Source organism: Myotis brandtii, unplaced genomic scaffold (genome assembly GCF_000412655.1).
Source record: "Myotis brandtii unplaced genomic scaffold, ASM41265v1 scaffold412, whole genome shotgun sequence".
NCBI classification, from domain to species: domain Eukaryota; kingdom Metazoa; phylum Chordata; class Mammalia; order Chiroptera; family Vespertilionidae; genus Myotis; species Myotis brandtii.
The window spans coordinates 426,346-440,609 of record NW_005365832.1 but is presented as its reverse complement, the minus strand read 5'-3'; the positions used below and the strand labels follow the sequence as shown (position 1 = coordinate 440,609).

Sequence of the window (14,264 nt, the reverse complement as noted above, 5' to 3'; positions counted from 1 at the left end):
TTGTTAGTGTGTTAGCAGCTGTCCCTGGCTGTGGACTCTTAGTATAACTGTCCCGGGACCTTTCCAGGAACCTTAATAAACCTCTTTCCTTTAAAAATTTGGATATAATTTGTTTGGATCTGTGAGAGAGTGGAGCTCAAATCCCAGAGTGACTAACCCACGGCTCCCAGTGAACTCGGAGTAAAGAGGGTGCCCTCCTGAGCTTCTCCTCCCAAGACCTTCGGCTTCAGATCCTACCCTCCTCACCACAGCTGTTCAGACAAGCAAAGGAGGCCACTTAGGTCAGATAAACAGGCTTCAACCCTTCTTGGAGCAGGTGATTCTCCAAAATCTTCAGAGTGGAGACTGCCCGCTTCAGGAAGTGTTAAATAAAGTTCGTTTATATCACCCTAAATTGTCTTCTTTAAACTTTTTACCAGAACATAGGCCACAGATATTTGCATCAGACTTAAAAAACAACCACCATTAGATTGTTAAGTATACAGTGCCTGGGAAGATGGACTAGGAGGGGATATATAACTTTTTAAGTGGTGAGATTTTTAATGCTACTTTTGTTTTAGAATAAATGCCCATGAGAATTGTGCGTCACTGCTGCTGGGGGCCATAGATTCCAGCATTGTCAATTGCAGGGACGACAAGGGCAGGTGAGTGACCCCGGATAGCATGCCTCTCCTCCCCACGAATCCCAGTCTCTGCTCTGTGGTTGCAGAGGGGCCAAACATCTTTTATTTGGTTTTTAAGTTGAAAAGTAGTATGTAAGCATGTTTTTTAATTAAGTATTGTAAAGGATATATAATTAACACAAGTTTTCCTCCTCGGCCCAGCAGCCCCAGCCTCTTCCACGGAGGAAGCCACTAGAAACTGTCCTTTCCAAATGTGTATATTCCCTCACATATTGTCTGTGCACAGCTACAAACATCTGTAAAATATATGTGCTTATATCCCTTATGTGCAAATGGAGCGCTCTATAGCAATGCTCTGCTTTTAGTACATCTTGGAGATCTTCCCAAATACTAAAACCCTTAGATTTACCATATTCTTTTTAAGGCTGAATATTATTCATCTGAATGGATATATTATAACTTAATCAGCCTGCCCGCTATGGAAGACTATTTAGGTTGTTTCCAGTACTTTGCTATTTCAAAGGGTGGTGCAGTTCATATGTGCCTGGTCCTATGACCCAAGTGTATCTAGGAGATAAAATCCTAGAAGTGGTTAAAAGGCCAGTAGTTTTTAAATTTGACAAGTAATGCCAGGTTGTCCTCCCCCAAAAATCAGTCATTCACATTAGATGACGTGGGCTTTTTAGAAAAATAGCCAGTGATCTACAAATTTAAGGTGTAATTTTGAAAGTATCTTTATCCAAGGAGAGAGAAAAGCCACTGGGACTCAAGATTAAAGCGGTCAACAAAGATGCTAATTTCATGATCAGGGCCACCAGCTCACCCCCCTCCCCTCCCTGCATTGGTGACCCTGCCGAGGGGCCTGGTGGTCATCTCCGTGAACCTGCCGTGTTTCTCTGGCGTGCACGGAGAGCAGGTGTGAGGTTCCCAGGAAGCTAACGCCGCTTGTTCCGTCGCCAGGACGCCGCTGCACGCCGCAGCCTTTGCTGACCACGTGGAGTGCCTGCAGCTCCTGCTGAGACACAGCGCCCAGGTGAACGCGGCCGACGACACGGGCAAGACGGCGCTGATGATGGCCGCGGAGAACGGGCAGGCGGGCGCCGTGGGTACGTGCCCGAGGGGGGACTGCCCATCCGTGCCTGTCCAAAACCAAAGGCATGGGCAAGCAAGAAAGCCGTTAGTCTCTTGCTATATACCCATAAAAAGACCGACATTTTACCTAAGCCACCGGCTCCACTTGCTCATTGTCCGCAGTCCCGTTACTGGCTGGTCGGTGGGCCTGATCCAAGTGAGCCAACCTCTCAGCAGGGAAATCTCTTGACGTTGAGAAACCAGATGTAACACAGAATCTTTGTACCTGGGAACAAAACTGTCAAACAATGGACGCCTATAGGCCTTGGATTTGGCTAGAACACACGTGGCCATAAGTGGCTCCTTTTTATCTTAAACACATGAAATAGGATAATGTGAGCTGCACTGATTTAGATCTGTTATTGTTTCTGTAGTAACTCCTTTAAAGTGCATGTAATTGGCATGTAGTCTGAGTAGCTTTCTTTTGTTTGTTTTTTTATAGACATTCTGGTGAACAGCGCGCAGGCTGACCTGTCTGTGAAGGACAAGGACTTGAACACACCCTTGCATTTGGCGTGTAGTAAAGTATGTAAGGGAATATGACACACTGTTTTCAGTATAATAATAATAGTAATAATGATGATGATGATAAATACCACTTAATTCTACCTCAAAAATGCGTATCATGGCCCCTAATTAAGAGGTCCATCTCCCCAGGATGTTGGCCCCTCTAAGCAGAGTTGGAGGAGGAAAAGCAAGCGCGTACCACACGGCTGGACGGGATGTGCTTTGCGTGGCATTGGCCACTTGCATGCTGGCTGCAGTGTGGCTTGATGCTGCCACTGTGTCTGTGGTACCACCTTTTGGTTATAAACACACATTAGGACCTCAGATACATGGCTTCTAGAATATGAGCCTCTCCACTTGTTCTCATTTTGTTTCGTTGGAAGGCCTTGTAATAACACAGCCCAAAAATGCTCTCCTGTGAGGCAAGTCAGTGTGTTCGCGTGCAGGTCTACCCTCTCCCTTTTTTCTGGTGCATAGTCCAATGCAAAGAACGCATTTGTGTGTGTGGTGTTTTTTTGTTTGTTTATGTTTTTTTTTAAATAGCATTGTGTTCACTACTTCAGCAAAAGATAAATGGCACATAGGAATGTGATTTCACAGAAGCGGGATCATACTGCTTACAACCTGCTTTTGTTCCTGGGTCACATGTTATGAATAGCTTTCTTGTGTAGACATTTCATAATGTTTTCGAAGATGCATGGTACTCTCTCTACCTTAGGAATGTGCCACCCTTTACGCAGCCTACCCCCTCCCATTAGACATTTGCTTGTTTTCAAATACAAGCTACTCTACATAATAATAACTGTGGTGCAATGTTTTAGGAAGCCTTGTTCCTTTAAACTAAATGTCTAAATGTGAAATTATTGAGCCTGGGCTATGAAGATTTTAAAGTCCAAATTCCCCTAAAATGAAGTCTTAACTATTTACACTCCACCAGTAGTATATCAGAATGAAACCTCCGTGGATATTTCTAAAGTTATATTTAAGGGTCTCCTTTCTAAGGCATTGTGGTATGATGGCAGCTGACACCAGTGATGGTGTTTATTTCAGTACTAGAGGTCCGGTGCACGGAAATCATGCACTGGGGGGTGGAGAGTGTCCCTCAGCCAGGCCTGTGACCTCTCGCAGTCCAGGAACCTTTGGGGGATGTCCGCCTGCCGGCTTAGGCCCATTCCCCGCTGGGGATCGGGCCTAAGCCGGAAGTCAGACATCCCTCTCGCTGTTTGGGGCTCTCAGAGTGTGGGACCCTTCACTTCTTACTGCCCGCCTGCAGCGGAGGCGGGAGAGGCTCCTGCCACCACTGCTGCACTCGCCAGAACCTGAGCCCAGCTTCTGGCTGAGCAGGCTCCCCCTGTGGGAGCACACTGACCACCAGGGGGCAGCTCCTGTGTTGAGCGTCTACCCCCTGGTGGTCAGTGCGCATCATAGCAACCGGTCGTTCGGCCATTCGGTCGGTTTACATTATTAGGGTTTTATTATATAGGATAGTTCCAGCATTAAAGGTGTTATCTGTATCCAGCGGCACCAGCAGTCTCAGCTGTTCCTCTCATCAGTTGCGTTTTCTCACTTCATGTTCAGGGTGTCCCAGGGAAACCACAAAAGGTGCTCCATTTCATCAAGTGTGTTTCAAGGTGTAGTTTTCATGACTATAAATGCAATGCTTTTCAAACGTTATTGTGCCATTGAATCACCTGAGGATATTGTTAAAATTCAGCTTCTGATTTAGGAGGGCGGGAGTGGGGCCTGAGATTCCACGTCGCTAAGTGCCAGGTGATGCTGATGTTGATGCTTCGGGTCACAGGGGCTCAGGAAGCCAGTACCTTCACGGAGCGCAGGCCTGAAACCGTGAAAGCGCCTCTGACGGATCCATTAAAATTACCGACTGTCTGTTGTCATAAGGCGCAGAGATCATTTCCCCTGGCTGAGGAGGAGATAAATAGGCTTTCTTGAAAAAGAATCCTTTCACAATATAAGGCAGTAACTGATGAGTGACACATAATAGGCGACATGCGAACTTCAAGGATAAATGGATCAAGGAAGTGGTCAATCATGAAGACTTGAGGAAGGAGACGGGACTTGACTTACATTTAAAAAGTGATGTTGAAGGATACTTCTAATTCTCCTCCCTGTTTACCAGCTGACCCGGCTGAATTCGTATAGGTTTCAGCTCCCTGGACATTAGTTCTAAAACTTATCCTAGAAATGTTAGTATTTCAGATCAGATTTATATTAACCAAGTCCTAATGGGACCTCATTTGGAATCTTGGAGAATCTAGGGCCCTGGGACTATTTGCTTTTTAGAAGAAAAAGGAATTACTCAGATGATGGCCTTTTAACATGTATACAGGCAGAGGACATTCGTTTCACATTGAAAGCCCAATGAAGTGATTGTTCTGGAACTTTTCTAAGTCTCCATCCTGAGTTTCTGATCATTTTCTTTTTCTTCCCTAGGGTCATGAAAAATGTGCCTTGTTAATACTTGACAAGATACAAGACGAGAGCCTTATTAATGCCAAAAACAATGCACTGCAGACGTAAGTGTGATGGCTAGAGCTGGACTCAAACCCAAATTCCTAGTCATTTATTCAACACATGTGAAGAGCTAGCTCTGTGCCAGGCTGGAGCTGGGACACAGTAGTGAAAGCACAGACCCGCCTCTCCTTCGTGAAGTTTAGTCACACACCTGCAGCTCAGACCCAGCTAGGCAGTTTCCGTTAGAACCTGCATTTTGATATGCCGGCATAGAAACGTGTGAGGTCTGTGTTTTTCTTTGCTGATATTCCTATGGTAATATTATAAATTTACTGGGTGATTAGAAAAACGTATGGGCTGACCTATTTGGGAAATATTTGTATACTGGTAAAATGTATTAGCATTATGTGTTCTTCCTAGAAAATGGCAGTTTTATAAATCAGGTTCCCAGAATATATTTGAAGAGTTTCTAAGCCATTTGTCTTAATTACATTTTAATGTGATTCAGTGTTATCCTCAGTGTGAAAAACTTAAGAGCTGCTTCAGCTTTAGCCATGTGGCTCAGCTGGTTAGAGCATCATCTCATACACCAAAAGGTTGTGGGTTCGATTTCCAGTCAGGGCACATACCTAGGTTGCAGGTTCGATCCCCGGTTGGGGTGCATACAGAAGGCAACCAGTTGATGTTTCTTTCTATCTCTCTTCTTCTTTGTAAAATCAATTAAAAGATAAGCATATCCTCAGGTGAGGACTAAACATAATAAATACATAAGTAAGTAAGTAAGTAAATAAATAAAAGCTGTTTTATTTTCTACTTTAGGAAATTATGTATTTGTTTTAAAGGGCAAAGAATATTAGCATTTTTTCATTAAAATTCTTAAGGAATAGATAGCAGAATATACTAACTTTGACATTTGTTCTTTAAGATGTTCTAAATTCAGTAAAATATCACTTAGTAATAACAAAGAGGTTTGAGATTATATATATGAGTGATATTAGACAGTCATATTGATGAACTGGGTGAAACAGTGATTCCAATGCAAGCGTACAGCTCAAGGGTTAAAGAACCTTCTAGAAAATGCACCAGAGCTTAAGTTCTTCTGTCTTCCTATTTACTGTCATTGAGGTTGTTTGAGGTGCAGAGTATTTGTGATATCTGCAGAGAAATCTGGGCCAACTTGGAAGAACTGTTGGGTCATTAGCACCTGGAAAAGATCTGGTCAGCAAATCTCTTTTCCCGCCCCCCAGTAAAAATGTTCAGATGCTATGTATGGATTCTTACCTACTTGCTGCCTCTTAACAACGCAGGCTGCCCAAATGGCACATCTCACACAAACGCGTATCCCGCCTGACGCCCTGTGTTCTTTCTCAGGCCCCTGCACGTCGCTGCGCGCAATGGCCTGAAGGCCGTGGTGGAGGAGCTGCTGGCCAAAGGGGCCTGCGTCCTCGCTGTCGATGAGAACGGTGAGTGGGAAAAGGACACGATCACAGCAGGTGCCTTCCCTGTGCTGGGGAGCCAGAGGACAGGAGGGATGTAGGAGCTAGTTAAAGAGGCAGTAGGAACCCTCTCCCTCCGGAGCCCCCCGTGTGTGAGAAATCAACAAGGATGCTGTGTCCTGTCTGTCTTCGTTAAAGTGCAGTCTCCCTGTAGCCACCACTGCCTCCCATTCTGCATGTGACGTCAGCAGCGAGGGTCGCTGACTCCTCAGCGTGGCGGTTAAAATGCCCGAGACACACGGACGAGCTTGCACCTTGGCATTCGCCGTGCTGACCGCACACCCTGAAGAGTGAGGGATTCCCCATCATCCGTGCATGCTCAAGGGCTCGCGCCAAAACCAGGTCTCTGTGTTCCAGTCCATTCTGAGATCAAACCTTTTTCTTTTCTTTTTGAGAACAGACCAGAACGCATATTCCCAGGATGGCTATTTGGGGAATGTGAATAAGAATTTTAAATTCATGTCTAGGCTTGACACTTCTCTTGATCTAGATAACGTCCCTTTTCTGAATGAACTAACTCTTAACAGCAGCTTTCTCCTCTGCTTCCTACGAAATTGTGAACCCCAGGATTGTATTAGATGCCATTCGAAGCACAATGCCTATTAGCCTTGGGGAGCAGGCGCGGGACTTCTGGATATTTACTAATTAAGTAAATTTTTCAAAATGTGGCATGAATCGTGGCATTTAATTAACGTCGTATAATAAAATGCATTAACGTAACTCAATTAACTGCTTATTACAGGTATTGGAATTAGCAGCTCATGCCCATTGCTCAGAAGTAAGCAGCCCTTTGGCGTCATTAGCTATAACTCCTGTTAGTTTGGTTTTGCGGCCCCATTTCCCCTAGCATGTTCCCTGCCCCGTCCCTGGCCCGATTCATCTAGGAGATGCAGAAAGTTCGCTGTTACTCCATCCGTCTGGTTTTCCTGCCTCCCCTTCCCTCACCCTCTACTCACCATTGTAGACTTTGGGGCTGGCGTGCAGAGGCCTACGGCTTTTCTCATTAATGACCAGAGACCAGAACACACAGTTTTCGCTTCTCTGGTGTAAGTCTGCTACACCCGAGGCTCATCCAGCCCTTACTGACCTTGGGCCAGTGGGACTGTGGCTTGTCTCGGAGCTTAGCTGCATCCCAAAGACCTCGGAACATCTGGGGCACGTTAGTACAGCCCCACAATCCTATTCCTTGACTCATCACAGACCTTCGTGGCAGAGGACGTTAATATATCCGTCCATTCTTGTTTGTTTTCACACCAGAGAAGGAATAATCTGTTAAGAGGGGCGAGGAGGGGGAAGCAGAAATGAGGTCAAGCGCTGATAAACAAAACAACAAAAAGTTCGGTTTTATTGAGCCGGTTCCTCTGGAGTAAATGAGCGAGTAGTGGCAACTCCAGCCAGCAGAGAGGACAGGGTGGCCTGGAACCAAAGCGGACTAAGGCAGCCATAATGACATCCACGAGTATCTATTTCCCTGCGCACCTGTTTCGTGCTCTGAGCTCACTCTCCCTTCCGGACAGCAGCCATCCAGCCTAAATGGTAGAGCAGGGCACGACTATGCCAACCATCGCGATTTCCCCACCTCGGCTGCCTTTAGGTTGGCAATGTTGCTATTTTTTAAAATTCTGTTAAGTTCTGTGTGTTGTTTTTTTAAATGATGGTACATGTTCAACGACAAATGACCAGTGCCTGCCTGTTTCTGAGCTCCTCACATGATTCCGTTTTTCTAGAGCCAGTTAATTGTAGAATCTGACACACAACCACCTACAATGGAAAGCCATTGTTCTCAGAATGAGCGTGCTCCGGCCCCGGCCGAGGCCCACGGTGTGAGTGTGTGTGCTCGCCAGTGGGAGCCCCTTCCTGGCTGTCCCGTGGCTGTTTTTTTGTGGAATTGTGTCCCCCGCCACTCCCCCCCCTCGTGTTTCCATTCACTAGACAAAGACTGGAATTCTGCCTAATGTTGGATAATATAGTGCTTGTCGTTGTCATGTAAGCTGAAAAGGATCCCCCAACCCTCCCGAGAATGCCTCCCCTCCAGGCCCCTCCCACCTCACCCCTAGCATGCCCAGTGAGAAGTAACTCCTCCCTTTGCCTGCATGATTGCTAACTCAACATACATCTCCGTGGGAGGTCGGATGAGATGTACTGTGGATGCTCGGACTAACCACTGCCTTGTCTGCATTTACGCCCAGGTCATACCCCGGCCCTGGCTTGCGCTCCTAACAAAGACGTGGCTGACTGCCTGGCCCTCATTTTGGCTACCATGATGCCTTTTTCTCCTTCCAGTACAATGACGGCTGTCAACCTGGTTTGTTTTAAAAAAGACAATTTGAACAGGACGACCCTCTCCAACCTGGGTAGCATGGTTAGCCTGTGCAGTAACAACGTAGGCTCGGAGGATGGGTACAATGAGAACGATTCTGATTCGGAAACCTTTTGACCTTGGACTGTAGGCGTTTTCCCTTGATCGACCCTGTTGGAGGAAGGGGAAGAAGCTCGGATTCCAGGTTTAGGTCGTGTTCCAGTGTTATTGTGGGCCCGAGCTACCAGAAGCCGGTAGAGAAGGGATTCATTCATCAAACTGAGGGAGGGCAGCTAGGCCGGAGGACCAAGCACTCACACGGACGGGCCCTGCTTTTGATCTGTCTCATGCTTTCCTTAGCTCTAAGAGACTTCTGTGAAAGTCTACCTCTCATTTTAAAGAAGGAATAAAAAAAATGCATTGAATTCTTTTTCTTTGGGGATAATGCACTGAGAGGGAACTGTTGTCCCCTATAAAGTGTGGTGTGTGTTTTTTTATTTGTTTTGTTCACATGCTCACTTGGCAGTGAGTTGTCAGAGTGTATCATGCATGTCCCCAGGGGGAAGGGGAGGCAGGGGCGGATAGAAAAAGCCTCCAGCCTCCTCTCCCTTTGCTGTTTACGTCCTCACTAGAACCCAAAGGTAAACGTGTTTCTCTCTGGAAATCATGCCTGTAGTCACCTTTCTAAGGGAGACCGATGATCCGTGTCCTCCCTAGAGTGAGCCCTTCAATAGCCAGGACTTCTTCCCGAGGCTATTTGTTGAAGTTGCCAAATGGAGGAGAAAAACTCATTGAAAACAGGACTTGCCTGTTTTTCCTTTAACACAAACACGGCGCCCACTGCTCCCCATAACAAGCCTGTGGCTTATGTCCACCCGAGCGATGGCATCCAGGGCTGCCTGTTACCCTGCCGGGGAAAGGCAGATTGCACCCGCACCTGGAGGCCCATGCAGGCTTGCTATGGAACTGCCCTTACTGATTCATCCTTAGACAGAACAGTAACTTCTAAAGGACATCAGGCCTTGCTCATCGATAGTAAACTATTCCAGGAGCTTCTCAGCTGAGGGCGTGCCGAGTGAAGGCCGGTGTGGCTGCAGCAGGGGACAGAGAGAGGCAGAGCAGGTGGCAGGAGTGGGGGACGTGGAGAGGAGAGCCCGTGGTAGTTGCTTGCTGATGAAATCAACCTGGTGAACCCTGTGTCTGCTCCCTCTGCCAAAGCTTCTAGGGCCAACGGACCCCGCCCCGCCCCGGGAATAGCTGTACAAAAAGAAGAATGAGACTCTTCCAGAACCATTCACACACACACGTGCACACACATGTATATAGTTCTGTCTGTGTCTCATCAACCAGCTCTACAGGAGGACCAAAATGCTTCCGTCGAGGATGGAAAACTTCACTGGTGTTTCTTCGCAGTGAAAGTGAGAACTGAAGTAGCTTTTCTATGGAGTTAAAATGGAATCTTTTTGCGTAAGAGTCTTCGTTGTATTTTATATTTCTTATGACAGAGATTTCCAGTGGATGGCTTACCATTTGTAATGGATGATGTGTTGACCATGGCTTATTTTTTTTTTGCCCGACTAGAGAAAATGTTCATAAACTTTTGATGTAAATGTGTTTATATTTATTGGAAATGAAACAGATGCCGAGGGAGCGTCCTTTGTTCGTTCTCCCTTTTCATTGCTGTGTGTCTTACTTGGAAAAACAAAAAAGCAGAAAAACACACAGGGCCCTCCCTGGGCCAACCAGCAGCCCTGGACCAGCCAGCAGCCCTGGGCCACGCCCGGCATTTCCACTGCTAAGGTCTCAGCGGATCCTCATGATCTCCCATGTGGATTGGAGAGGGCACAGCACCCATCACTCAGCCCCAGTCTGTGGCCAACCTAGAGCTTAGAAGACATTGGAGTCCTTCTGCTCTTCTGCCAGATGAACCTGAAGCGCGTTGTGGATCATATGCACAGACGTGGCCAAAAGAAAAGTCCAGAAATGATCTCAAATGCACTGAAATCCCACGTGGTCCCAGTAAACTCCTGGGAAACTGCTTCAGTGGGTGGACACTTGTGCCAAGAGAAGAAATAACAATCACCAGCTCGCGCTATTCCCAATGGGGGAAGGAAGCGTTGTGTGAGGGGAGTACTAACCATCTGATAACTGGGTCCCTTTCACCCTGGAAATGGCAGTCTCATCGTGTATGTGAGGTATTTTTACAACAGCGTTCGACCGTATCTGGATCAAATACAGGTTCTGTATTCTGTTTCTCATCTAACTGCAAGAGACTTAGTCTCGCTCTTTTAATACCCGGATTGAATGAGACGCTCACGTTGGGTTCTTCACGGAGGAGAGCTGTCCAGAGGACTTCCGACATTGTGTTTGCATTCCCCTCCTTCCTCTGTCCTTTTTGTTTGTTTAGAGAAGGTGAATTTTTTTGCAGGAGGTAAATTGCTCATGAGTAATAATGACCTCATCATTGCCAAAACCCTGAGCATGAGAGCGAGCCAATGCTGAGAAGCACGATACACCGCGGCGGCTTTTTCTAGAAGTGAATGGAAATCTTGCTCCGTTGGCGTAGAAAGCAGGCAAAGAGACGGCCGCTTCAGTGGTGGCGCAGCAATGACATTGCCCCGGGGAGCCTCACAGAGGGCAGGAGCGCTGCAGCAGGATGCAGGCCTGGGCCTTATCTCCGCGGAGCTGCTTTGGACTCCCCCTACCCCTTCCTCACAGAAAGAAGGCGGACAAAGGAGCAACATGAAGTCATGCTTACTCTGAACTGTTCATTGAATCCATCTCTCCCCCGCCCCCTTCCCCTGGCCAATTCTTTTCCTTTGAGAAATGACTTTAAAAACTCTGAGTTCTGTATCTGTCAAGTACATCTCTTAGAGATAACATTAGATTTGCAGCATAGCTTTCTAAGAAAAAAACATAACAGAAAACATTGTGCTTTTCATCGAGTCTTAGCTGGTTCGTGCTTTTTACCTACCTGTGTTCTTTTTAGACTCGATTTTAACCACAGCCACAGGGATCACGTTTCATTGCACTTCACCTGTTCGCCAGTGTCTGCCTGTCCGTGGTAAATACATTACTGTCTCCACATTGCCTAAAATCTGCTACGATTCTACAGTAAATAGCTCAGGGGATTTCTATGTATCACTACTAAAAGGGCACCATAGTATGTTTTGGTACTTTAGGCAGTACACAGCTGCTTGATTTATTATTTTGTTATTAAATTAGAGCAAGAACAGCACATGGATTCGCTGCACTAGCTATGCTTTGTACTGTTGAGCAACTCGGTTTGCTTGTCTGTTGCGTTGGTTGAAGAACTCATCCCCCTTTTTTCCCTTTTGTCTTGTACTATGAAGGTAGAGTGCCTTTTTATATCTGTATATTCTGAAAATGTTCTGTGAAATGTTTTGTATTTTTTTCACTTGAGTGTTATCAGAGCAATATAATACCAGTGAGTTTTCATTTCAGCCTTTCTTTGAATGTATAAAGTGTCTTTTTTTTTTTCCTAGTTCCCCTTTTCCCTGCTTTGAAATGGAAATGGATAAGCCGAAGTGTTCTCTAGGAGTTCTCTTTGATTTTGCAGTGCTAAAATGCTTTCTTCTTACCAAACCGTAAACCATAGGTCAGTGTTATAGGGGGAAAGCGTTTCAAGATAGTGACAATCTGAGTGTGTGTACACAATGTAATTCTACGCGTTCCTTATGCAGTGTTCTAAAAGCTCAATGCAAGTATATTTGGGTTGGTAGTGTGTCTCCATGTTTTATGCTTTAGCATGTGCAATATATCTTTGCGAAGCACGATGATACAAATCTGGTGCCAGTGTTCTATTTTGCCTAATATATTTGTAACAGCATAAAATATTGTTTGATGATTTCAGTGGGATTTTGTCTGTAATGTTTTCTTATGTAAATTGAGGTTGAATGACTCTGGTAAATGCCATGATTGTAAAAATGAGGAAAATGACTGAGTTCAGTGAATGACTTTGAACCAATCTGAATCTTCTCAAGCACAGTTTAATACTTTTTCAACTACTGAATGCTAATAATGTAATGACGTACTTAACTGTAATATACTATGGACATGCATTCAGATGGTTATTTTTACAAATAAAGACGGTACAAATATTGTTGCGATTTCTGTTTTCTTTAATTTTACCAACTATTCTGATCATTTACATCTTTATCTCCCCTACCCATGCCAAATTAACATTAAATTCTTAAAAAATAAATAATCAGAGAGAAGTGTATATGCATATTTAATACTTCTGTTTATATCACCACAGTTAGAGAAAAAATTCAAATATGTATATTTGTGTTGACTATATTTATTCTTGTCATAAAAGATTTCAGCTGGCTTGTAACAAAAGACATGTGATAAACTAGAAATAGAAAAATTAAGATGGGGGAAAATGCAAACAAATATGGGAACTGTAAAGTTTAGCACAGTGGCCATGACTGAACTTGAGTTTGCTCTAGGCTTCCTCGTGTTCACGGGAAGAGGGGAAATGTGATTATCTGGTTGCATATATCAGAAAGGAGGAAGCTTAGGAGGTCCTCAAAACTGTGAATTCAACCGTTCTTGTCTTTGTTGTTGCCACCACTATCTTTCAACTGCTTCATAGCAACACAAGACCCGGCCTCTCTTAACTGTTCTTAAAGGTATAGTATAGAAAATTTTCTCTTCATCTCATCAGAATTTCTCCCCTTGAGTAGTAATTTCAGGAACAGTCGCTAGAAGCACTAACGAACAAATTCCTGATGATAGAGCTCCCAACTGATGAGAAAAAGATGTGGGGGTGGGGCCTTCCTGAGTTCCTCAAATCACAGTGTCATAGAATGTTAGCAGCTCTTACAGTTTAGCCCAATCCCATCCACTGTTTTTCATGAAAATACTGAGCCCCAGAGAGGTTATAGAATTTGTTCAAGTTTGTGTATACAAATATTCAGTAACCTGGTTTGATACCATGTGTGCCTATAGGTCTCTCTTCTGTGTCATCCTGAAAATGTTTTGTAGTTGTTTTTTTATTATTATTATTTTTCCTAGAAATGTTCTGAAAGGTTGCACTCTGCCCTGTCCTCATTCAGATATACAAATACACATGCTTTCCATTTTTTAAATTTTTTTTTATTGGGGTGACATTAGTCTACACGAACATATAGGTTACATGTGTGGATTACTCATTTACAAAATCTGTATATAGAAACATGTGCCCACCACCCAAAGGCAAATCTTCTCCTGTCACCTTATATTAAGACCCCTTTCTTCCTTCACCCCCCTCCCTCTGGCAACCACCACACTGCTGTTTGTGTTCATAAGTTTCAGTTTTATATTCCAAACTAGAGGCCCAGTGCACAAATTCATGCATGGGTGTGGTCTGGCCAGCCCGCCCCGATAGGGGCCAATCGGGGCCAGGCCAGTGCAGGAGAGGGGAACCGGGAGGTTGGCCAGTCGGCCCCGTCCCTGATTAGGCTGGTTGGCTGGCTGCAGTGGGCGTCATAGCGACCAGCCATTCCGGTTGTTCCGGGGTTCCAGTCGCTGGCTTTTTATATATATAGATATGAGTGAAATCATAGCTTAGCTTTTTCTGTTTGACTTATTTCACTTCGCATAATGTTCTCAAGGTCCCTCCATGTTGTTGTAAATAATGCTATTTCATCCTCTCTATGGCTGTGTAGACTCCTTTGTGTATATATATACCACATCTTCTTTATCCAGTCCTCTATCATAGGGCACTTTGGC

General features: G+C 45.1%; 1 protein-coding gene across 1 annotated transcript in view; it reads left to right on the top strand.

Moving 5' to 3' along the window:
- ANKRD44 (ankyrin repeat domain 44) overlaps window positions 1-12,656 on the top strand; it is a 147,432-nt gene extending 134,776 nt beyond the window's left edge. The window contains exons 24-29 of the mRNA XM_014545560.1: window positions 561-644; window positions 1,584-1,729; window positions 2,197-2,279; window positions 4,713-4,795; window positions 6,105-6,196; window positions 9,747-12,656. Coding sequence (XP_014401046.1) covers window positions 561-644; window positions 1,584-1,729; window positions 2,197-2,279; window positions 4,713-4,795; window positions 6,105-6,196; window positions 9,747-9,805 — 547 coding nt within the window. The 3' untranslated portion in view covers window positions 9,806-12,656. The remainder of the gene's footprint in view (window positions 1-560; window positions 645-1,583; window positions 1,730-2,196; window positions 2,280-4,712; window positions 4,796-6,104; window positions 6,197-9,746) is intronic.
- The last annotated feature ends 1,608 nt before the right edge of the window (window positions 12,657-14,264 follow it).